The sequence below is a fragment of the Cydia pomonella genome, chromosome 23, assembly GCF_033807575.1.
Source record: "Cydia pomonella isolate Wapato2018A chromosome 23, ilCydPomo1, whole genome shotgun sequence".
Classification (NCBI taxonomy): Eukaryota; Metazoa; Arthropoda; class Insecta; order Lepidoptera; family Tortricidae; genus Cydia; species Cydia pomonella.
Genome location: NC_084725.1, coordinates 2,883,581 through 2,910,256, shown reverse-complemented (window position 1 = coordinate 2,910,256; position 26,676 = coordinate 2,883,581). Strand labels below are relative to the sequence as shown.

At 39.4% G+C, this 26,676-nt stretch overlaps 1 protein-coding gene and 1 long non-coding RNA gene across 5 annotated transcripts in view; one reads left to right on the top strand and one right to left on the bottom strand.

Annotated features, from left to right (window-relative positions):
* The window catches only part of LOC133530512 (protein transport protein Sec24C), a 35,044-nt gene extending 31,923 nt beyond the window's left edge, over positions 1-3,121 (top strand). Inside the window, exon 20 of the mRNA XM_061868435.1 lies at positions 280-3,121. Coding sequence (XP_061724419.1) covers positions 280-417 — 138 coding nt within the window. The 3' untranslated portion in view covers positions 418-3,121. The remainder of the gene's footprint in view (positions 1-279) is intronic.
* Positions 3,111-25,595, bottom strand: LOC133530515 (uncharacterized). Of its 4 annotated transcripts, none has more exons than XR_009801324.1 (14): positions 25,347-25,595; positions 23,652-23,718; positions 21,763-21,924; positions 20,445-20,637; positions 19,782-19,968; positions 18,648-18,800; positions 17,743-17,909; positions 16,428-16,799; positions 9,133-9,339; positions 7,196-7,403; positions 6,540-6,634; positions 5,749-5,902; positions 4,384-4,479; positions 3,111-3,585 (listed from the first exon to the last, which is right to left on the bottom strand). It is a non-coding gene; the product is annotated as an uncharacterized LOC133530515 (long non-coding RNA). The 4 variants fall into 4 exon arrangements; XR_009801321.1 differs by having other exon boundaries at positions 17,743-17,914; positions 25,347-25,593; XR_009801322.1 differs by having other exon boundaries at positions 17,743-17,914; positions 20,474-20,637; positions 25,347-25,593.
* Between the last annotated feature and the right edge of the window lie 1,081 nt (positions 25,596-26,676).

The window sequence follows — 26,676 nt, the reverse complement described above, 5'->3', positions numbered from 1 at the left end:
GTAACTTTTGTAGGAAGAGCCGGATCTCCTGCTACAAGAATAGTTTTAGTTAATTGGAGATTCCAACCATAATTAGTTGTACCCAATATTGTAACCAATGAACGTAATTTTTATTTTTTTTCATTTTCATTTAGTTTTAAGACCATACGACTTGGTGTATGGAGTGAGCTTTCTAAGCTTGCTTATTACTATATGGCGGCGGGTCTTAAGAGATTAGGGTGACCCAATTTACATGCTCATTTTGCCGTCCAAAATGCTAATTATCCTATTTTGTTGCAGCTAACCGTGATGCGTCAACACGACAAGCTGGAGACCGTCCTCCGGCACTTCCTGGTGGAGGACCGCGGCGTGGACGGCTCCTCGTCCTACGTGGACTTCCTCTGCCACATCCACAAGGAGATCCGCGCATTGCTATAGCATTTGTACTATTAACGCGCTTAATAGCGCGTATTACGCACGCGGTGGGTAAAGGTCCTTATAGTGCGCATTCAATTCCAATCTACAATGGTCACCTTAACTGATTAGGTGCATGTTAAAATCCATATATATCAGAACAAACGACTTGACGACAACGTGTCGTGACTGGCGCTGAGTGATTTAACTATTATTAAATACACGATATTTACCATGTATAATACTTTTTCCGTGTTACTCTGTAAAAATGTTATTTGTAACATATTGGAAACGCAAAAAAATACCATGGTATAAATCTAGTTTTTAATTGTAGTGAATTGAGCAGGCATTTCCTGATGGAGGACCGCGGCGTGGACGGCTCGTCCTACGTAGACTTTCTCTGCCACATTCACAAGGAGATTCGAGCGTTGATATAGCATTTGTACTATTATAAGATAAGCGCACAGCGGGTGGTATAAGCCATTTTATACTGAACAGTGCGCTTCGATTTCAAATATTACTATTGTAAGATTCGCTAAGATATCAAAAACTCCATTGTAAAGACTTGACGACAACGTGTCGTGATTGACGTAGACTTCTGCCGCATTACAACGGTTATTTGTACTAGCTCGCTATTAGGCACGCAGCGGGTGTTGCCTTTATAGTGCGCGTTAGATTTCAACTACTACAATTGTCAGATTCACTGCTAAGGTAAGCTTTTAGCGTATTTCAATCCGTAAGGGTCATACAAATATATGGGAGCATTTAGTGCCAATAACGATATTTTATCGCGAAATGGGTAAGGTTCGCTACAATAACAGGCTACAGACGGCCTTAAGCAATTATGTTAGAACTTTTGTCAGTTATTTTAATCAATTGACATGAATGATAATGACATGAGTTATTTTCTGAAGGAAACATGCAAATTGTAATTTTAAAACTGATTTAGCATAATTTGCACACAATGTCAAAGCATCACGACAACGTGTCGTGAGTGGAAATTATGTAGTTACGTTAATGCAAAGCAAATGTAAGTAACTCTGTTAAAACAAATACAATTGTCATAGTTGAAAACTAGAGGCAAAGTAAAATTAACCTTATACCCGCCCGTGACAGGCAAATACCTTACAGGTTATCGCGCGATTGACATTGTGAATGCGAATAAGACTTGATCGTTTGTTATATTTTGAAATATATGTACACTGAATGAATGAATGAGAAGTTATTTGATGTTAAAACATTCGTTCATGTACGACAGTATGCGTGATCATTAACGAATTAACAAGTAACTAAAAGTTATTCTTTTTTTTTATTTCATGAGTTCGTCAGAAAGATGTTTTTGATCTATAGTATGTCCTTGAGTGACACACATAGAAAGGTGTTTAGAGTTACACCAAGCTAACTCTGCAGCGATGGATAAAAAGTAGAATTATTCTACCATTAACCGATTGTGATAATGAGGCATCTATGAATCATAAAAATGCGGAACACATAGATGAATTATACCTTTTAACGAGCAACTCTTATTTATATATTTCGGGGATCTCGAAAATGGCGGGAAAATTTGCTATATGGGGGTTTTTGGGGGGGCGAAGAATCGATCTAGGTGTTATCTCTGGGAAAACGTGCATTTTTGAGCTTTTATGTCTTCCGAGCAACGCTTGGTCTCCCAGATATTTACCTGTTAGGTGTGGTCAATTTTCTGTGAAATTAAAACCTTGGTATAAACTAATATTACTTTTTAACGATAGCTGCAGAATTAGCTTGGTCAAACTCTATCTTTAATCAGTTATATCGTGAATTTGAGATTCATTAAATCTTAAAATATCGCATATGTGAACCGTGCGAGAACGCACTCTTGCAGTTTGGCTTTCGGCCTCGCATGCTTGGGCAATCCAATGGGACGCCCCGGGCCTTCGGCCCTACGCGGAGTTCGGCCTTTCTTTGATAATTCTAAAATAACGGCCGGTAAATACGAATAACTAGTTATTTGTCAAACAAAATGTATTCATGTACGCCCACCCGTTATTCCGTCATAGCTAGGACTTTGTATTATATTTCATGTCTATTTTATGTTATAAAATTAATTTTGTTAAATTTATAGAAATTATAATCTTTTACGAACACAACTGTGTAAATAAATTATTGGTATTAATTGTTTTGGTTTATTATATCGGAGCGACCAAAATGCTCAATAATATCTGAAGATGCACTTTATCTAGATAATAGGCTTAGTTAGTATATTTATGGACACCTTGGCCGCTCCGAAATATATGTTGACCGTATGTCAATATAGGGAAGGCAAACACATGGTAATCTTAAAATATATTGAATACTATAGTAGGATATTGTAATTAAGTATAAAAAAATTTTTTTACGGCCTTCCCTATGTTTAATGCTAATGACGACACATATGCGTCAATGCGGCGTTAAGGCTTTTTTGAGTTAACTGGTAACGGACAGATTCGATTCGTAGTGACATGGCAATTCTTCCACTTGTAATATAATGTTAGATCGTAAACATAGTTATGTTTAGTCATAGCGAAAATAGAAAAGTATGTTGTTTTTTATTTTATGACGATTCAAACATAAAATATAAAAACAAGTTACCTTACTAATTTTGTTATAGTTTAGTGAAATTAAATTTGTTTATTATTTCTATGTATTATTGAAATTATATTCAATTACTTAAGATTAAATAGGTATTCAATAAACAATTTTTATATTATATGGTTTTTATTTTCAAAATATGCATAATAACATTTTTTTTTACTTTCAATGGAGGTATTATATTTGTTTTTGTTTCTTACAAGTTTTTAAAATAATTTTAATAGGGAATCAGCTTTGGTCGGCGCAACGTAAGAACTCCTATAAGACAGTTATGAATTGACCGTTATATATATGAAGTTAAGGCTATTATTAGTTAAACGGTAGATCTCAGCTTCATATCGTAGGATATAATAAAAAAAATGAATTGATAAAATAAAATATAAATAAGGGTCAATTCCTAGCAGTCAAATACAAGTTCTTACATTGCGCCGACCATATTAACTGTACGACAGTAACATTAACAATAAGCCAAATTCTTGATTTAAGTTATCAAAAACATAACGACAGGTGTGCGTCAATAGTCTGCTGGGTGCAAGATGCAACGTGTCATAATGGGCCCACGCGATTTGTGCCATCGCGAGCCTGGAACAAGTGAGAAACGTCAATTTCAACATTTTACTGAAAAACGATTTAAATTTTTTTTTTACCCCATACGTTATTGTGCCAAAAAATACATTTTATGCCAAAAATGCCTTACATCATTTTGGATGAGCTGATACTCTTCAAACTGCTGGATTGATTTCTATCAAACATAGCTAAGAACCACCGCAAGGAAACCCGCTTTCATGTAAAAAAAAACGCATCGAAATCGGTCCATCCGTTGGAGAGCTACGATGCTAACGACAGACAGACACACAGACATTAGTGACAAAGGTGTGACACCCCACTTATTGTGTCGGGGGTCCGTTTTTTAAAACGGATTTTATTATGTTAACCTTTTCGACGCCAACGACGGATATATCCGAGCCGTAGGTCCCACGCCAATGACGGATTAAAAATAAAGGCACGTCAAATGTATGACTATTTGTACGTAACGTACAAATAGCCATGTCAGATAAACGTCAATCCATACAATACATATGGCCATTGGCCGAGCTTTTCGACAAAGGAGTAAGCTCTTAAAGGCCACTCCAGTTGTTAAATCCTCCAAGATCTCAGTAGACAAAAATGTAACCATAAACGCGTGACTCTCGCTCCGCGCCATTTTAGTATTTTCTATGGGAGCGCGGCGGCAAGTGATTTTTTTACAGCTGACTACAGCATATCGAAATGAATCTTATAGTTGAGTGGGCCCATACATGAAAAGTACGCAATTATAGTTTGGTATACGAAATCTTAATTCAACCATTACAGTCGACAAGTAGAAAAATGTGTATGTACCTGATTCTTTATGACTTTCACCTTTGCCAGTGGGTGTTGGTATGGAAATTCCGTGCTGCACGGAGAGGTCGGTCGCTCTGGGTCTGAAAATATAGACTGCAAAACGAGCACCGTTAGTACGGGCAAAGAAAATTTGAGGTGGATTGTCAAAGAAAACTTTATAGGCACAGTAAATTTAGTGCCATCTTTCGACACATGATTAACACTTTTAGAACGTCATTTGACTTTGATTTTTTTTTCTTGACATCAATGCAAATTTATTATGTCATTGTGACGTATAAATAACACTAATGCTATCATAGTATTATGTTTTTTTTTTTTTTTTTATACTACGTCGGTGGCAAACAAGCATACGGCCTGCCTGATGGTAAGCAGTATCCGTAGCCTATGTACGCCTGCAACTCCAAAGGAGTTACATGCGCGTTGCCGACCCTAACCCCCTCCCACCCTCGTTGAGCTCTGGCAACCTTACTCACCGGCAGGAACACAACACTATGAGTAGGGTCTAGTGTTATTTGGCTGCGATTTTCTGTAAGGTGGAGGTACTTCCCTAGTTGGGCTCTGCTCTAGATCTGGAATGACATCCGCTGTGCTGTGCCCTACCACACAGAGCGAGAAGACATTCACAATGCCCATACCTCTCTTGTGGACGTAGTTTAAGGACATACCCGGGTCCAAAGTTATGTAATTTATGTAACTAAAAAAACAAACAAAATAAATAAACTAATCATTAAAATAAAACTAAAATGTAATAGAACTTAAAATAAACTTATAAATAAAAAATGCTGCTTTGATTGACTGATATGTGATAAATTTGTTAAATATCAAAAAGTGGCGCCATCTAATAACGTCGGGACTGAGACGTGCTTCACGTCACATCAACGTTGGGTCGACAGCCTAGCGCGTGTCCGATCGAACATGCCATGATGTTCAGGATTAACTATACTCTTGCGTTCTCACCAGCGGCGGTATCATGGTTCCATTTTTATCACTTGTCACTATGCCCGTCACTTTCGCACTTACATACTTGTTAGAACGTGACAGGCATCGTGACAAATGATAAAGAGCCGACCATCTTAGCCCTACAGGGCTCTGCTAGACGGATGCGACCTGTGATGGACGCGTCGTGATTGAGACGGGCTATCAACGTTGTATCGACAGCAGAGTGCGTGTCCGACCGAACATGCCATGATGTTCAGGATTAACTATACTCTTGCGTACTCACTTGAGCTCTGCTAGACGGATGCGACCTGTGATGGACGCGTCGTGATTGAGACGGACTATCAACGTTGGATCGACAGCCGAGCGCGTGTCCGACCGAACATGCCATGATGTTCAGGATTAACTATACTCTTGCGTACTCACCTGCGCTCTGCTAGACGGATGCGACTTGCGATGGCCGCGTCGCGACTGAGACGGGCTATCAACGTTGGATCGACAGCCGAGCGCGCGTCCAACCGAACATGCCATGATGTTCAGGATGATGAACAACAGTTGGTAGAGGAGTTTCATCTTAAGCCTGTAGAAGTAGAAGTTCGATGCTGTAGAAACATATCAAGCGATAAGAGTCGGGCCAAGCTAACTGTTCACATAACAGTTGCATTGACAAAATGTGGCAATGTACTGTTAAAGACGGTGTAAAGTTTGATTAGACGGACTCTAGGTACGCTTCCGAAATAAGAGATGAAAGAGGTCAAAACTAATAATATGAGCCTGATCTTGAGGGAACGATTAGCTGACGAAGAGGTCCACTATCTACCTCGTATTACCTTACGTTATTTGTAAGAAGGTAAAATCGACTTATTACCATTGTTCATTAATGACAGTTACAATAAAAATACCTAAAGCCAAATTAAATTAATTTCAATTCAATAATTTATTTCAGTCATAAGAACATCGTTTGTTAGTAATACAATAAACTTAATCTTACTCTGCAAATGTTAGTAAAAGACGCATTGACATAAAAATAAAAGTACAAATACAAAAATTATATAACATAAAGAAGACACATTGTGTTACATTCCAAAAACACTATCGCTGCACGTGCGGCAGCATCCAGTGGTGCTGGAACGGGCAGTCTAACTCTCGGCCAGCACACGTAAGACTGTTGGAGTTAAATAAGTTTTGTAAAGTAAATAAATAATGTATGTATCTACCTAGTTCAGCGTTTTTTCGACGCCGCGCTTTCAATGGGTACGTCAATGCGTGAACATTGTCTGGTCGGACGGCCGCGTAGAGTTGCGTAATCAGGCTGGAAATAATCGATTTTAGTTAACATCTTCGATGCGGCAATTAAGCATACTTAATTTGCATGGGGTCTTTCGGGCCCCTTCTCGCAGTGGCGTACAGCCAGAGTCCGTCTATAACTGCACCGATTTAGCAAGAGATAGGATGTGGAAGCATCACAATAAATGTATCTTTCTTTATGGCAATATGATGAATTGATGATAAACTAATTTAACCTTTGAACACCTAAAGTCGTCGTTACTAGTCGTGTCCACAGCGCCGAGGACAACTAAAGGTGTTATGGCGGACACTGTCAAAGTAACCTTAACCAACAGAATTGTGGATCTGAAAGGTCATTGACTGTACATACCGGGTGTAAAAGAGTCGTGGCCTTTTTATCATTGTTTTCTAAGGCTTTATGACATTAGAGAACGAGACAAGTGGTCTCCTAATTTGGCCGCGGCAGCTGGTTACACCGCGCCGGCAGCCGAGCGCCCCATACAGCAAGCGAGCATGTTCAGAATGAGGAATGAGAGTTGGTTTAGAAGATGCATTGTGGATCTAAAAGGTCCATGACTGTACATACCGGGTCTAAGAGAGTAGCGACCCTTTTATCGTTGTTTCCCGAGGCTTTGTGCTTCATATTGACATTAGAGAACGAGACCCGTGGTCTCCTGGTTTGACTGCGGCGATTGGTTACCCCGCGCGTTCGGCAGCCGAGCGCGCGCCCCGTACAACAGGCGAGGATGTTCAGAATGATGAACAGGAGTTGGTAGAGAATATTCATTGTGGATCTGAAAGGTTAAAGTAGGTTAATATGAGCTTTTTTGCGAAGCTTGTTGTTTTGATTTTTCTGAGAATGCTTATGAACCCGTGTTTTGTATTGATACTATTATTTTTTAAGCTATGCTCTCAAAAATTGCATTTTCATTGTCCATGTCCATGAAATGTTTTAGAAAGTGATAGATACGATATCAGACAATAAAGCGCGATCTTAGACAAACTTCGTGATGACCAAAATGGCGAAAGTGGCGTGTTACTATACTTGAATGAAAATATGTGTCCCGCCGAGTTTCTTGCCGGTCTTATATTGGGATGGAATTTAGGCGGGATTTAAATCTTCCGGGTCAGAGGTGTAGGGTTAGAGCCGGCGTGTAGCTTTATTTGACGTTCATAAACGCATTGTAATATGCCTACCTACTTGAAAAATAAATTTAATAATCTTTATTGTAGCCGCCGTGCAGGTCAGGGTCTCGACGACTCAAATAAAACTTCGATTTATAATGAAGTGAAGTATAATCTTCCAGAAGGTACTGGTTTACAAGGGTTCTTGCCAAAACGGTTAAATGTAGAAAGTGGGTGTTGATAGTATGGAGGATGCTGAAAGAGTGATTTTCAATATTTGATCAGTACAAAAGGCGGTTTAAATTTAGGTGCCTCTAATTGGCCGCGATACAAAATATGTGGAGCGCTCCTATTGGTACTTTTGAAAAGCCTCCGAATACTAGCCGAGCCCGACGGCTGCGTTTAGCTACTGCATTGATTTTTATACAATAATAAGTTGCATTCGCAACATTTATCGTTACTAACTTATATATTCAAAAAGTGGCAAAATATGTCCATTGCCAAAGGAGCAAAATTGGCGTGGTAGAGAATTAAAAAAAACTATTTAACAAAAAAAAATATACTTAAAAAAATATAGTTATACGTAAGCAGTTTTAGTACCTTTGTATGTACATATAGCAGTTCTTTTTTTATCTGATTCATTTATGCATTAGCTATTTACTTATTTCATTTAACAATCTATAATTATTAACTCTACATGTCTTTTTGTTGCCTTTTTCTTTTGTTGCAGTACATCTTTTGTATCGCATATTTTTATAAGTTTATATGACTGTTGGATTTGAGTAAAAAATCGGCCAAGAGCATGCCGGGCCATGCTCAGTGTAGAGTTTCGAGTTACTATTCAGTAAAAACAGGAAAAACGGGCTATTATTAAGTATCATGCACATTACAAACATAAGTACCTTCGCAGGTCATGACAGCGCAGAAGATTTTTTGCAATAACTCATCATTTTGTGCAATAACCGATCATGTTCGCTATAGATTATTATATTGAAAGTATTTATTAAGCTTTTGTTTCACAATTTTTGGATCCATTATCCAAAAGTTAGGTGGACACATATTTTTATTCTTTCGAAGCGATTATTTTTCTAAAATATTAACTTTATCAAAAAATGGTTTTTGAAGACCTATATTCGTTTTGAAAGACCTATCCAACGATACCCCACACTATTGTGTCAAAGCAGACAAAAATCATTTTGTATGGGAGGTACCACAATTTTTTTCTTGTAATTTTTATTTTACCGTTCTGTCGCCATACACAATCTACGTATCCATGCCAAACTGCAGCTTTCTAGCACTAACGATCGCGGAGCAAAGCCGCGAACGGACAGGCGGACATGGCGAAACTATAAAAGTTCCTAGGTGACTACAAAACCCTAAAAAGAATTGTAAATTTACCTGCTATCAGTCTATTTCTTATTTCCCTTGCTTTTATCGCTGCCCTTACTAATGCTACTGCCAACCCCGCCGGGTGCGCTTTGATCGAGCCCTTCCAGCAGGGCCCTAGTGCATGTGCATGGCTCTTCCTCTTTCTTCATGCAGCCGAAGCGACGAAGAAGCCTTACGCAGCAGTTGTCAGTGGCGTCGCTCATTATTATTTCCAATCTGTTGTATGAAAAGTGAATGAACTGAAAGCCTGTGTTATATAAATACGGACAGGAGATACGAGACGAGGGAGTGTACGAGACTATAGATATATTTATATATTTATATATATATATATATATACAGCCTACTGACGCCTGCAATATCAGATACTATATTAAATGCGCGTTGCCGACCTTTAAAAACCTGTACACTCCTTTTTTGAAGAGCCCCATACTGTAGACGCCCGGGAAAACCTCGGCAGGGAGCTCATTCCACAGCCGAAGCGGACGCGGAAGGAAATTCCTCTTGAACTGCACAGTACGCGACCATTTAGGTTCTAGGGTGTGAGGATGAATACCCTGCCGACGGCGAGCGGTGCCGTGATAGAAAGCGGCCGTTGGCATCATGTCAAACTATTCTTCAGAGCTCAGCGAATTATACAAACGGTAAAACCCACACAAGGAGGCAAAGTCTCTCCTTAGACTAAATAATACATGGAAATCATACCAAAAAAGAGGTGTTGCCTTACATCAAATTTTTGCCTCACTGTTCTGTATATTATACACACAATGATCCCAAGGGCTTTTGAGGTCGAAAACTTGGATTTGTCATTACTATTTCATCACTACCAATATATATCGAGGGCTTCATGCTAAAGGGGCGTATAAGCAAGAACCCTACTTTTCAGGAGACACAAAAAACTGAATAACTTTTGTTACAATGTACCGATTGTTCTACAATTTTGCATAGAGTATTTAAATTACTATCTTTTTCATGTGTCATGCCTAGTTTCGTTCTACGTATTCTAAAAAGCAGTAATTATGTAGTTACGCCTCTTTACCACGACAGTAATTTCCGACATTTAGGTTGAAATTTTTTGAAAAATACTTGAGATTTATGGTCGTATAATTCTTTTTTTTTCTATTCGATAATTTAATCATGAAAGGTGGAAATACTGTTAATAATTCGAAATACTTTAATTTTACAGTAATTTAGTCATCATTGTGTAGATTCTTCTATTTTTTCTGATTTTTATACGCCCGTCTGGGCCGACGAATCTATCGTGTAAGTATCCTTTATTTGTGGTCGTATAATAGGGCGCCAAATTATATTTTGAGTAAATATTCATAAGTTCATCTAGATTTTACCATTAAAATGATTCCTCATGGTTTTGATAGTGTCACAACTGTCCACGAGATTAAGCAATGTCGACTCGAGCTGGTTACCGATTGGGTAAGTAACTGTTTTGAATTGCCACTTTGAGCATCTCAGTGTTTCAATAGCCTCCGTGGTCTAGTGGTTAGAGCGGTTGTCTCTCGATTCGGAGGTTCTGGGTTCGAATCCCGGTGGGGACACTGTCAAGCAAAAGTCGCTTTGAGACTATTCCCGGCATGGCTAGGACATTGCAGACTAAATCACCTGATTGTCCGAAAAGTAAGATGATTCTGTGCTTCGGAAGGCACGGTGTAAAGTCGTTGGTCCCGGCTACTATCTATCCGGTGGCTCTCGTCATGAGAGCCATGTCAGAGGCCTTTGGCGGCTCAACAACTCTAACACCAGGGTTTTTAAGGTACATCAATCTTACAACCCACACGATAAGAAGAAGTGTTTCAAAAGACAATCACGCCGCTTACTCTGATTTTTGCCTATAATAGCAGTCGTTTAGCCGTTCGGTGGGAGTTAGCGTTAAGACGTGTGGGCTTACTTAAGAAAACTGACTTAACTGAATTCCAATAAGATCATTTTTACTATTTGTGATAGTATTAGGTAAATGGTAGTCACTCAAAAGTCGATTAGTACAGAACGATTTTACAGAAAAGAATTGAAATCGGTAGTAAAGGATGCATAGACATTGCTAAGACAACACAATGACAGCTTTACTAAAAAAAAGCAGTCAAGAAACAATCAAACGATTAAATTTAGAGTGCATTAACTAAAACAAAAGGTTAAAACGTATTAAAACTTGTATTCAGACAATAAACATTACTCCTTTTTAATGGTACCACTGGTAACAAAATTATAACTATCTTAAACAATAAAATATTCAAAACTTCTAAACAAATAAATATGACATCATTTATCGTCATTTCATAAAAAGAAACAATATTAAATCTTCTCTACTAATAAACCTAAAAGTAGTTTAGCTAACAACTTAACCCACTTACGTCTCCATTAAATTATAACAGAGGAATGTTGCACTTAAGAATTACAACCACCCCGACGGACGACGAGTGCCTACAGACATATGAGGTAATCAGCCCGCAGCGCACGCAGTGGGCCTTAAACAGTTTTGACTCATTCAAATCTCCAGGAATGGATGGGATCTTCCCTGCGCATCTTAAATGGGGCGGGAAGCATCTCACTCTGAAGCTGACCATCGTTTTGTGCGCCTGTCTGTCTGGCTCACAGGTACGTGCCGAAGCAATGGAGGGAGGTCAAGGTTATCTTCATACCGAAACCAGGTAAAAGCGACTACTCGGACCCCAAATCCTTCAGGCCCATCAGCCTGACCTCTTTCATGTTGAAAACATTAGAGAGGTTGTGTGACAGGTACCTTAGAGAGAGGGTGCTAATTCATGTGCCCTTGCATCCAAACCAACATGCCTATAGCCCTGGCAAATCTACAGAATCAGCACTTCATGCAGTAGTAAGTAAAATTGAGGTGGCGATCAAAAACAGATCCATGTGCTTAGGAACCTTCATAGATATAGAAGGGGCTTTCGACAGGACCAGGTTCAGCAGCATTACAGCAGCACTGGTAAGAAATGGCGCGAATGCAGTTATGACAGAATGGATAAACAACATGTTGAGCCAACGAACCATCAAACTCGGGACGGGCGAAACACAGCAGGCATTAATGGCAAAAGGATGCCCCCAAGGAGGAGTCCTATCGCCACTACTACTATAGAACCTTGTGGTGAATGACCTGATCACCACACTAAACAATAATCACTATTACACAATCGGCTATGCTGACGACATAGTGATACTGACGAGCGGCAATTATGGAACTGCAAATGGTTTTAACAACGAACTCTCAGTCAATCCTAACAAAACTGAGCTGGTTATGTTCACCAACAAACGCAACTTGGGAAACTTCCGCCTTCCCAAACTGTTCGACACTGAACTCCAACTATCTGCGGAGGTAAAGTATTTAGGGGTAATACTTGACAGCAAATTGAATTGGAGCAATCAGCTAAACGGCAAAATTCACAAAGCCACAGTCGTATTCTGGCAATGTCGTAGAATGGTGGGTAGAACCTGGGGGCTAACCCCAAAGATAACTCTATGGCTTTACCAGGCAGCCATACGACCAATAATAAGCTAAGGTGCGATAGTTTGGTCGCCACGCACCAAACTATCCATAGTTGAAGTTAAACTACAACGACTCCAGAGGTTGGCCTGTATGGCGACCACGGGCTGCATGAGGACAATACCAACCACGGCCCTGGAAGCCTTACTGGGCCTGCCGCCGCTGCACCTCTTTATACAACAGGAAGCGCTAGCTACGGCGGTGTCAAAAAATCTAATCTCTGGAGACCACCTAGGGTACCACACACCGAGATCCTCTACGAGGCGATAGGCAAGGAACCGCTAATAGAAGCGGTGACTGACAGGATACCCAGACAATTCGTCTTCGACAAGAAATACAAGATACAGTTACACGAAGAACCTCGCGAAGGGCTCAACCCAAGAGAGCTGAGAATCTTCACGGATGGAACAAAGTCAAGGTCAGGCAATGGCGCTGGAGTATTCTCAGAGGACCTAAACATACATATCTCCACTAGGTGCCCACAACACAGTCTTCCAGGCAGAATGTATGGGCATCATAATGGCAGCACACGCAATCGCCTCAAGGAAAGTATTGGACTACCCCATCCGCATACTCTCTGATAGTCGGTCAGTACTACAAGCTCTGCAAAGTTATACTTTGACCTCAGGGCTAATCTACGAATGCTATAAAGCTCTGTCACAGGTAAGCACCACCACCAGCGTAACTCTGCAGTGGATCAAGGGACACAGCAACTCGCGAGGGAACAATGCGGCCGACATATTGGCGAGAGGAGGTTCGGAACTGAGGGTGGCAGGACCGGAGCCAATTATACCTCTGCCTTATGCCTGGCTCCGGAACATGCTGCGACACAACACCAAGGTAAAACACCAACAGTACTGGTCTAACCTAGGCACGTGCAGGCAGGCGAAGGAAGCCCTCCCGACAATCGACCCCGGTTTGTCGAGGAGGCTGAGACAGCTGAAGAGGCCACAGCTCCGGCTTTTGACTGAGGCCATAACCGGCCACGCCCCACTAAACAAACACCTACTAACCCTACGTGTTACAGATAGCCCCATCTGCAGAGCGTACATGGAGGCAGAGGAGACAGCCGCCCACGTCATTCTTGAATGCCCAGGGCAGAGCCATCAGCATCAGAGCGCTCCACTTCATTGTTATTATTCGCACGAGATGCAAACCATAATGTAATGCACTAGACACTGACTGAGAGACAGGCGGCCCTAGTGCGCTTACCCGCTTAACAGAAAGGGATAGCAATATGCGGCAATCAAGGACGCTGTCTCCGCGCCCCTTTGGCCCGGCATTATTTGAAGGCCAACGTAATTTTTGTACGGTCGTATGTTCATACGCCTCTTTGCCGCGACGCATTTTGAGGATAGTTGGTAAAAGTTTATGGTCGTATGTATGTACGCCTATATAGCGTGACATTATTTCGTGGTTCGCACTGTCACGTGAGAGAAGTATGTACGTACGCCTTTATACTCCGATGCATTTTGGGGACTGAATGAAAATATCACTTATACGCCTTCAGTACGGCTTTTTGGAACGACATTAAAATGATGACTGTCAGTTATACGCCAAATGATTTTTAATTATTTAATTAACTAATTGTTATGATAAAATTATGAAAAAAATTGTGCTTACGTATCGTTACAAGACGAATACGATGCCGTTAAAAACGAAAAATGGCATTTTTGCGTATACGCCCCTTTGGCCTGAAGCCCTCGATATAAAAAACAGAACTACCTCATTTGATGTTACGTAAACTGTACCAATTCCATGAGCTAAAAACAAGAAAATCGTTCTTGGGAAGTTGTCTTAAATTCTATAAGTATAACAAGATACCAAAACATGTCACCCAGCTTACATACTCTATAGATCGTGTCATTCACGAAGACGCGCGCCTTAACTCGTATTGCCATGTTATTAAAGGTAGATTTGACAAATCTGCGCGTCATCGTGGATGACACGAACTATATAAATTAAAAACTGTCATCAAGAAAAACTCATTTCGCGAGCCAATCTATTATAATATATCATTGATAAGTATGTTTGGTAATGATAACGCCCCGCTGTCAAATCGCTATAAGAAAGTAGGTAAGCTTATCTTATCTTCTAATTTTCGGGGGCCCTTGCGGATACACTTCGACCCATAGGGATCTTTTGTGTAGTTGCCCCCTAAGGAAAGATCCATTAGCTACTCAAGAGCTTTTTTGACCATTTCCATGTGCCGGATGATGGAGCTTATCGGTAGCCTTTTGAATTCCTTTGGTTCCAGATAGCCTGCTCCAAAGTCCTTCATTCTTTGTTTGGCGAGGGCGAGACATTCACACATTAGGTGTGTTACTGTCTCTTCCTCTTCACCACACATTCGACAATCGGTGTTGTCGGAGTGTCCCATCCTGGCCAAAACCCCTTTGACCGCCTTGAAGTAGGTAAGCTTACTGCATGTTATTTTTAAATTCCATATTAGTTTAAATTGTTTTTTTTTGAATGCATGTTAGTTAATTAGTTATAAGATGTAATGATGTTTTGAAAAGATGAGATGTGTCCCGCTGAGTTTCTTACCGGAACCATTGGGATACTCTCCTACAATTTAGGAGGATTTAAATCTTCTCGGGTTACAGGTGTAGGGTTAGAGTAGAGAGGCGTATTGACAAAAGTAAATTTAGTAATCAACATCACATAAAACTCTCTCGAATGACATATGGCTATTTGACCCATGTTTTTTTACTGATATTTTTTTTAGACTACGACGGTGGCAATCATGCATACGGCCCGCCTGATGGTAAGCAGTCTCCGTAGCCTATGTACGCCAGCAACTCCAGAGGAGTTACATGCGCGTTGCCGATCTTAAACCCGCCCCCCTCGTTGAGCTCTGGCAACCTTACTTACCAGCAGGAACACAACACTATGAGTAGGGACTAGTGTTATTTGGCTGCTGTTTTCTGTAAGGTGGAGGTACTTCCCCAGTTGGGCTCTGCTCTAGATCTGGAATGACATCCTCTGGTTGTGTCCTACCACACAAAGCGAGATGACATTCACAATGCCCATACTGATATTTGTGAAATATCAAACGGTGTCGCCATCTACTCGAGTATAAGCCAAAGGTATATCACCATCTATTCGAGCATACATTTTTCTTGATTTTTCGAGGCACGTTTTTTTCTTAGAATTTATATATCTTATAAGGAGATATATCTTAGCTGTTGGTAATGTCAAGCGAAGACCGGCAACGTAGTGCCACTTCGCCCGACGTCGCTGGGGACATGTCGTGGAACATTTGTCGCCTAGTCTATCCCTGAGGGCCTACGGCGAACCACGTTCGACGTGTTGCCTCCCTGTCACACTTACGTACGAATATACAAGTGCGGACGAGAGGCAACACGTCGAACGTGGTTCGCGGTAGGCCCTCTGGCATAAAGCGACTGATGTGCCGCTGGAATATTAACAACGTTTGGGAAATTTCTTACTTTTGGTATGGAGATTGAAACTTTAATTTTCCCAAACAGAAGTTTCCACAAAATTCTCCAGATTCTGAGAACTTTTCAAAATTTATATCTGTAGCATGAATCGAGTTTCTTGAGTCAGTATTTTCTCGTTGCCTTTACTTTACCCATTCAGCCCTAATCACTACACGTCGTTTTTCCTCCACGACTTTCCGCTACATACCAGGAAACCCATGTTATCGACTACGACGAAGCGCTACGACCAAGCAGTGAATGTGTTAACATACCTACAGGAGAAAAGAACATTGTTATTTTGTAGCAGTAATGTTTGCAAATATTAAGCTAACCATGTTCGTTTGACTTACCTTGTTACCACCTATTAGCTCTCTCTTCCGCCTCAAACAAGGGTTGTGAGCATAAACACGCTTTGCCCTGCTTTGCCTTTTTCGCCTTTTTTGCCTTTTTAGCTTCTGCCTTGAACAAGGGTTGTGAGCAAAAGCACGCTTTGCCCTTCTTTGGCTTTTTCGCCTTTTTCGCTTCTGCCTCGAACAATGGCACAGCACAAACGCACGGAGTTGCCTTCGCGTCCTTGGTGGGTGTGCCCCCTTTAGGAAGCTTGCCTTCTTTTTGCAATTGTTTCTCGTAAGTCTTTATGCATTGACAGTGCTTCTTTCTTCCGCACAGCTCAAGAAGTTTCTTGCAGCAATTCATTCGGGAATCTCTTGGATATGTGATTCCTAAAACGTCATATCATAAACAAGTCTCACTATCAGTGATACAGTTTATTGAAAATAAGGGCTGGCAATATTGACATATATCTAAGGACGGGCCTTACGGGCAATAAGAATGGGGCCAGTACAGCGGTCGGGGGAATTATGTTTTGTAATAAACCAATAAATTTATGTATATATTCGTATATTAATATTGTTGTTCTACTGATTCCCCTACTTTTGATATTTGTCACATACTTTTATATTACTTATTTACTTTTGATTTTACCTAAACGGAAAAATATGGCCACCATTATTCTTTTAGTTGATAATTGATAAAGCAGAAAGTAAGCAAAATAAAACTATGTGGCAAAAACCTAAATTTGGGAAATCAGTAGGAAAACAATAATAAAATACTGATTTATACAGAAATACAATTATTTGGTTTATTAGACAACATAAACACAAACATCACTCAAATGCCAAGATCCCGGGCGCAAGCGAGCTAATGTAAACCTTACTTGCAACTGAGGTTGCTTTGACAGCGTACGTCTGACACCTATAGTTGTCCTTGGCGCTGTGGGCACGACTAGTAACGACGGCTTTAGGGATTCTTGGCGTTAAAAGGGTTAAAATAAGTTTTAACCCTTTTATCGCTGACTGTAATTTTTTTCCACAGGCAACTAATACTCATCGAGACAATTCTAAAAACCCCAAACACAATTAGGTTGTGTTGTTTTATCCCAGAGTTCCTATGTCTACCTCCTGTCTCCATCATCAGGTCAGCTTGATGGTACCATAATATTGCATTGTCACCTGACTTAAATATGTATGCAAATTTTCAGCTTCATCGGAAACTGGGAAGTGGGTCAAATTTAACTTGCAAGATTTGTCCCATACATACTAACAGGGCAAGTTAAATAAAAGCTTGTAATTAAGGGATATTTAGAATCAGAACTCTTGTACTAACCTTTTGAAAATAAAGTACTTCAATGGAAGGTCGTCTATATGAGAAAAAAGTTATCACACTTTCCAGGGCGTCCATAAACGGATGGAAGATTTGTGTGAACAGAAAAATAATAACACTTTTCAGGCTCATGTGTGCTTGCTTCGGTTTTCAGAATATAATATATGCAGCTGGGCTGCAAATAATAGATTTATATAACTCAAGTTCTCAATGTACCGTATAGTACGTGTCATCCACGATGAAGCGCAGATTGGTCAAATGTAATCTTTAATAACATGACAATAGAAGTCAAGGCGCGCGTCATTATGAATGACACGATCTATAACTATAGTCCGAATGCTTCCAACTAAGGCCCAAAATTAAGTTTAATATCTTTGTATTATTTGAATGTAATAGTATTGCAAAATATGTTTATAAACCGTGTTTTTTTTTTATTTCCGTTAATTTCAAGGGTGCATTTCTGAGCTTAAATTAAATAACGTTCTCAAAGACACCGGTATTCTAATTAGCTCAATTTTAGGAGATCGGGGAATCAATAATTAATTTTTATCTGATATTGCCCTTACGAGCGTGTACATTTGCCTTAGGGCCTGTTTAACATTTGCTCCTAAACGTAAAGTACTATCTCGGATGATTTATGTTCGAAATGACATTGATATATCACAGTTTTCAATTGTTTGGTTAAGTTAAATGTAATGCCCGTGTTACAACAATGCTATAAGCAACATTTAGTTACTTTTTATAACAATAAAAATAATTATAAAATAGCAAAATTTTTTTTTTTGCAAATTAACTATGCCATTTAGTTTCCTTAAACTTACTTACCGATACCCCGAAGTTAACGGAAATAAAAAAAAACATGGTGTATAACATTTTATAGCAGCCAATGTGGGAGCGCCATTAATTACCTCTAGTCCAGTCTAATAGGTCTGTTATTAACTCGACGTTGTCGACGTTGCTCGTTCAGACGATGACCCCTCTGTTTACCCTGTGTCAAGCTAAAGAGAGACACCACGATGTGCAGGAAGAGGAGGGAGAACTCGTTGATGAAAGGCATTTACCTGGGATGAACAGATTACCTATGTTAGATACTGGGTTGAATAATTACGAGATTTTGATTTGGGACAAAAAATGTACGTAATACGTTGAATTACAAAAATATCATTCGTTTTCGTTGCTCAGAGTAAGTTTTTGTAGTACATACTGTAAAGTACTCAAAGGATGCTTGGAAGAGATCGCTCTTAAGCGATAAGACTGCCTGTTGTTACCTCCATCAAATTGTCTTTGTTTCTGTACATTTATTGTAAAGTATGTGAGGTGAGCAATAAAGAGTATTGTATTGTAATTGCGCTTATATGTGGCATTATCTATGAAAAGGGACCTTATTGTCGATGGTGCTTACGCCGCACGGCGTTGTTTGTAATATGGGAGCATCATTGATAATGGAGTAAGCGCCACTGACAATAAGGTCCCTCTTCATAGATAATGTCACATATTGTACATAATAGATGTTGAGCTTTGTCCTTAATAATAGGTGATTTCTGTACTACTAATTACTTTTCACTGAGAAAATTAACCTTTTAACCTTTTACCAGGCTAAGGGATATATATTTCCCACATGAAGCACTTCAAACATGTGTTCTATTTTCGATGAGTAAGACTGACATTCCATTGTCATTTTTGAACTGGCAGCCTGGTAAAGGGTTAACCGCTTGGAATTTTTCATCGAGCGTGCTTGTGTCGCCGTACGAAGTTACACGAAGTTTTGTCTTATTTATCAGACAGCGGCGAAATTAGCTGGATATATACGACATACAGAAATTCAAAGGTGTAAGTGAAGTCCCTAATCCACATTGGGCTAGCGTGGGGACTATAGCCCAAGCCCTCTCGCGCATGAGAGGAGGCCTGTGCCCAGTAGTGGGACGTATATAGGCTGAATTATTATCAGACTACGGAGGTTAAAAGGTTAAGGGATCCTACTGGCTTTTATATTGACTCTCAATATAACAAAATACGAAGTAAGCATGATTAGCTGTTTGTACCTAGTTACTCTGATTTAATGCGTTCTCCTCTCAATAGCGGGAGCCGTCACAGACTCCAAGTACGACAGGACCAGAGGCACAAGGAAATTGGTCAGCTCTTGCCAGGTCTGGTAGCAGTACTCGAGGAAGGATATGATCAGGACCACCACGAATGTGATAAACTCTTCGAGCTCCAACTCTACGGTTTCTGTTAAATTAAGTTAGAATAATAAGCATAAGGTTTACTACTACTTGGCTGGCGCGATGACCCAATATGAGTCTTGGCTTCCAACACACCATTTTGCTAGGTCCTCGGCTGATTCACGCCAGCTTTCACCTACGCCGAGCTCACGAAGATGTATTTCCACTTCATCCGCAAACAAAGTTTAAAGAAGAAATATCAGCTGTAATTTTGTCTGTATTTTTTAACAGATTATAAAAAAGGGGGCGAGAACCTCATTGGAATCTTTGTTTTTTGTGTCGTGTTAGGCGATTTCTCAAGGACAGGCAGACCGTTTTGCAAAATACTTTTTTCTTCACAGTTCATCCCAATATCATCATGCCATGATCTGATAAAAAATCCTGGGGAAACTAGGGAACTTTCCAAAAATTATAGGCGTACCTATAATAAATTTATTCTCATAAAGCATAGCTTAATGAAGTGGAACTGCTAATGAAACTTACATAAAACTGCAAATTTTCAGGGAATTTACCAGCGGTTAGCCAAAAAATCTTGATCCTTCTGGTTTATCTCGAGAGTATTAAAAAAAAGTGTCTTCAGCAAGGTGAACCATAACAGGACTCCAAGTACGACAGCACCAGGGTCACGACCAGGATTATCAGCTCCTGCACCACCACGGTTTCCATGACATGAGGGCTGGAAATTTTTTTTTTTACAAGTTTTTATTTTACTTTATTGTATGTAACTATGTATGTTTGTACGGATCTTATCTTGCCAGCCAAATTTTTTTAAAATTTAAATATATTTTTTTTTTAATATTATAGGACATTATTACACAAATTGAATAAGTCCCACAGTAAGCTCAATAAGGCTTGTGTTGAGGGTAGTTAGACAACGATATATATAATATATAAATACTTAAATACATAGAAAACACCCATGACTCAGGAACAAATATACATGCTCATCACACGAATAAATGCCCTCACCAGGATTTGAACCCGGGACCATCAGCTTCGTAGGCAGGGTCACTACCCACTAGGCCAAACCGGTCGTCTAAATTAGAACCACTTCCATTATTCAATGTTATCGAGACAAGAAGTAGCAAGAAGGAACTCTGAGATAAAACAACGTAACCTAATTGTGTATAGGTTTGTTATATTTGTCTCGACGTGTATTAGTTGCCAATTGAAAGAAAAGTACAATCAGCGATAAAAGCTTGTATCAAAAATGTAATTTTGTACAAAAAAAAAGACTTTGTAGCAATTGGGTCAGAAACTTTCGGGAAAACTGGTATCCTTTCTGTCGACTTAATAAGAGTTAACTTTTTGGGAGCATTTTGCTAAGGCTCTCATCATATATATTTGAATATGTAGAAGGTCCCGATCACAAAATTTTTGGCTTATATTTTATGATATCTGCAGGAAAGGCGTATAACCTATTTAAGTTTTTGACCCAAAACCGCTGATTTGCCGATTTTCGGAGTTCACGGTAAGGTCTTACCGTGAACTCCGAAAATCGAAGATGAGAGGTGGAAACGAGTGGTGATGAGTATCACTCACGCTAGACCGAGCCGGGGCCCGGGGACGGCTGATCGGTGATCACGTGGTGCTATCCATAAAATACGGAAGCTTCGACCCGGCCCCAGCCCAGTCTAGCGTGAGTCATCCTCTAGTTCTAATCCGGCATAGTTGAGAAGAGATTTCGATCGCAACCAAAATTGGGTAGATTTTGCTCATTTCCGCTGGTGTCCGCCTCAGTGAAAAGGCCTACTGCTTGCACCAACGCTTTCTCTATATTCTATGGTACAGTATTTATTACCTATTAATTAGAAGCAGCACTAGCAGTAGAGGCAGAGGCAGGAGTCTCGCAGGGTGATGGTTTCATACAAGGTATGATGCCTTTCCTATTGCACGCCTCCGCTACTAAAAGGTTGGCCAATATACCAACCAGCAGCAATAACATCAAGCCCCATCTCATTCTCTGAAACATGGGCGTAACTTAGTCAGACCAAGCTAAGTTGGCGGTGCAAGTGTTAAGGTACAAGTCATAATTTCATAGAAATTTGAATTTTAAAATAACACTTGCACTGTCCGGGCTATCAAAATCACTCCCAACATAGCTTGGTCTGACTCTATTAGCTATAATGAGCTAAGTATTTTTTTATGTAATTCGCCGACTTTTGTTAATGTAACAACTGACGCTTATGAATTTTATTACAGGTTATGTAAGTTGCGGCAAGTTTGCAAAAAGTTGGAAAAGTTCACAAGAAACCAAGGGAACTTTAATTTTGGTATGGAAGTTTTTGTTTCATATGCAAAAATATGAGAAGATTGCAGAATATTTCCAATGCGGAATTACCGCAATTTTGGAAAATATCCGACGGCACATCAACAATTAAAAATACATTCCATCACAGAAAATAGCTACTGAATCGGCCGATCTGTACGAGGATTGGAGACAGATAGAAACATTTACATATGTGCACTAAAAAAGGAAAAGGCTCTTACCCTCGCTCGCGGGTAAAAATACCCCAAAAATATTAATCAACACGATTTATTATTCTTGCAGCTTTGATATTCAGCTGGTACAGTCATCTGCAATAATATGCTATACAACGAAGGCCGCAAAAATATCTGACACCATCTTATTTGTAGAGCCATAAGAGCGTGTCACATATTTTTGCGGCTTTCGAAGAGTAACATATTATTGCAGCAGACTGTACTGCTAGGTCCTTTTGAGGCTAGTTACGAATGTTAAAACAATTTTAACCTCTTGTCTATTTATGATAAGATCCTGACTTAATTTTTCAAATGCTCTCCTCCAGCAACCCAGCGAGCAGCATGTTGGAATTCAGTAGAGGTTGCGGTTGAGGCTGAGGTTGATGCTCTACAGCAACCCCAATTTCATTTGGCTTGTACTCCCAAACTATAGAGGTAGATTTTTTTTTCAAATAAGTACAAATTCAGTACCAATTGTGTAATAAATCCTCATATAATAATATAAAAATGTCAAGACGCATGTGGGGTTGCTGGAAAGCATAACGTATTTTTCGTCACCTTTTTACATTTTTTTCGCGAACGATTTTTTTCACAAAAGTTCGAACGCATAATTTTTGACTACCACACACAAATGAAAGGGACAGACGAGAGGTTAAAAGAGCACTTTATGCTATTAAGGATTCAATGCAAGAAATCAAGCTTTAAACGCATGTCCACAAAGACGAGAATATATCTAAAGTGGAGATCAATAGAAATTCCAAGTAATGAAAAACAAACCAATTTACCTTCATTTCTTCGTCATGTCGCCTTTTTGTGGACAACCATGATTTTATGAACAGTTTGTATACTTGAATATTTTATTTATGCCAATTACTAGTTAAAATATATGTTAATTATTAATATTTCAATGAAAAAAATATCATAAAATTTCGAAGTTATACGTTTGCTAACAAAATCTGTCGTAGAGTCGGACCAAGCTAAGTTGGCAGCGTTTATAAGTAAACGTCATAATTTCATACAACTTTGACGTTTAAAATAACACGGCTGTCAAAATCGCTGCCAAATTATCTTGGTCTGACTCTATTTGTTTAAATTATTTGCCATTTCTATTGACCACCACAATTGCTGTGTATGACCCGATATGTCGCCATAAAAAAAAAATCTCTTTATTCTGGAGTCTGTTAAAATTGAGAGTTGAGTCATACTCACTAGTACTAATTTTGTGCTTGCTCTGGTAATGTGGTTAAAAGTCTTAAACTCATTCTCCACGCTAGATCTGCAACAAAAAGAATTGATTTGAGTCTTTCCACCGACATTATCATCTAAACTTAATCTAAATACATACAAACACAACAATAAAAACGAATAAACAGGTGGAATTTGACCCGAACCAATACTTTCCGTGCAAAAAGCGCTTTTACCCAAACTAAGGACATTGCAAAAAAGAACAAAACTAAATTCAGTAAAAACTTTGCAGCCACATTGACGATTTTGAGAGCTAACATAATAGGTAACACTTCAACAACGTGCTGGCAATGTGTTTCCTTTAAGAAAACTATTAAAAAGCGGTTTTGAATGTTGTCAGTTATAATGTAATATTTCGAAAATTACAGATAATGAAACAGTTTTTAAAGAATTTGAAGTGTGTTGCATATTTAACGGTGAAAAACTCTTGAATGGTTTAAAGATAAAGCTGCAGGGTCCGGTTAAAAGGGCCACCTTTTTCCATTTGAAACCCCAGTCGTTGAAGAATTCTCATGGTAGTTTCCATATTTTATGATTCCAATCTCTAGGGTTTTCGTCTAAAGCGTTCCTTGAGTGGGTGACTTTCTACAGTTGAGGTCTTGAATTGTTGATGATTATAAATCTGTAGAAGCTTTTTCTATATTTCTTTTTCTGGAGCAACGTCAAACATTCAATATAGGAGTTGTTGAATATTGATTCTTATTTCCTTGGTTTTAAGTCTAAAATCTGTACGGTCCTCGTCTGCACGGGGCTCTGCCCGAGCAACTGACTTTCCTTCGACAGCATTTGCAGCCGTAGACGGAGGAAATTATAGTGAATAGCAAAACTAGGAACATTAAGTATCGACTGAGGTCGACTTGTGCCATTTTAGAGCTGGAACAACAGAAACGCTGGATGAAGATCGGGCTGTGCAGAGATTAATATATTTCAAAAAACATCAACTTATTCCTAGTCGATTGATATGCCAGTAGGTTAGGGTTTGTTTGTAGGTATAATAGGATACAAACTATAAATAAAATCCAGATTTTAATTTTAACGGAGTTCAGTAAATCGTATTTTTCCCAAAACTTTCTATAACAACTTGAAAAAGTGTATAATGCAATGGCGTGGACAGGATTATCAAAAGAGCTCTAACGTTTTGTTTTGTCTTTAACAAATAGCTGTAGGTAAGTACCTAGTGTTGGTGAAGGTTGGTCTTTTGAGTCCTCTGCTTTAAGACTACTAAGTTTTTCAGATTCTCTTATTCTTTCGAGTTATTTTGAACTTGTTAGACTGCCGAATCTTTTATAGAAACTTGACTCCTTTTCGGAGTCCTTGACTCCACATGACTCGGGACTTATTTGACTTTGAAGTTTCTTTAGCTTTGAGTCTTCTAAAACGAGTAACTCAAAACACTTTACTTTCTACCAACACTAAGCATAGAACACACAACAATCTAAATAACTTAATAATCTGTCAAACTTACCTCACTGAAGAAATAACTTGTTATGCAATGCAGGGTTTGCGGTTTCCTTGGTCGATGTTAACACTCAAATCTGGAGCCAGGATTGTAAGCCATAACGTCTGTCTTACGCCATGGTTTTAATGCCTGTAAAACCCTACCTAGTTTCCCCTATTGGTTCAGGTCAAATTCCACGGGCTAACATGAAATATACTTACTTAGTTTGTTTGGATGGTTAAAAAGGCTATTTTGTGAGTTTGATGTGTTTTGTGACTGACGGCAGAATTTTGCTTATGTCTAATGGAACTGAACGTTTGAAATCGGGAAAGGTGTTATGGCCAGTGTGTGCTGAAAAAAGTTTATAAGCATTCTGACAATTACACTCTGATCGGATGTCAGTTTTTTTACGATTTTTTTTATCACGAAAGAAAAACTATACCTACTTTAGTACTTTACTTTAATAAAATATATTAAAAACGGATCACTCACGTATTTTAATTCGAATTAGCGAAGAGTGTCGTCAGGAGCTCTCGTTGGCGGACCAGCCCGTGTAGCCAACGTGCCTATCGTTCACGCTCCGTGGCGAACGAAACGCAACTGTCACACTCGCACTATATAGAAGAGTGGTAGAGAGAGATGACTACGATACGCTACAGAGCGTTAACGATTGTAACGTTGGCGACGCGGCCAGCGCAGACTGTGAGCCGCAGCCCGCCGCGCCCGATAACTCGGCGCGGGCGCCGGTGATGGCAGGGTAGGCGAGAAACTACCCTCGTTAAAAATAATGGGTTGCATACAATGGTTCATCCACACTGTCCACTGACGTAGTACCCAAAACAGTTTATAAATTTTATAATATACAGTTAATATATTCTTCTTCAATATGCTTGGAAATGTTCACTTTATTCTAGCAAAAATAGTATGGGGCGTTCTTCATTATGGTCAAACTTAAATTAAAAATTTCAAACTATGATTGTCGTGTTTTAGCGGACAGGAAGTTATTACTGTATGTATTTACTTTTTCAAAAAATGTATCAACTAAGAAAAATGCAAAAAGCCAATTAATACAGCCGCGGGTTGCGTCTACACATTATGGATGTTTGCCTCGTGTTGTCTGTTGAAACTCAGTAGCGCCCTCTATAAATTTCTTCATATTTTCGGCAAGCTATAATTCTGATTCACAGCATTTGTAATAATTTTATAACAAGTGTTGTTTTCACGGATGTTGCTAAACGAGTTCCTGTAGAACAAAGTCGGAAAGCGATTAATAGTTTACATTGTGAGGCGTTAAAAACATTTAACATTGGGTGCTTTTAATCGCGTGAAACGTAATAAGTAGCTACCTTGGTCTCGTACAGTCACGGACTTAAATTGTTGAGCCATTTTGGGGTACAAGTTAATATGGCTGTCAATACTAACGGTGTGAAATGTCCAATGTAAGGTAGAGGTATGGGTATTGTGAATGTCATATCGCTTTGTGGGGTTGGGCCATTAGGGCACAGCACAGCGGATGTCATTCCAGATCTAGAGCTATGGAGTGTGGAATTA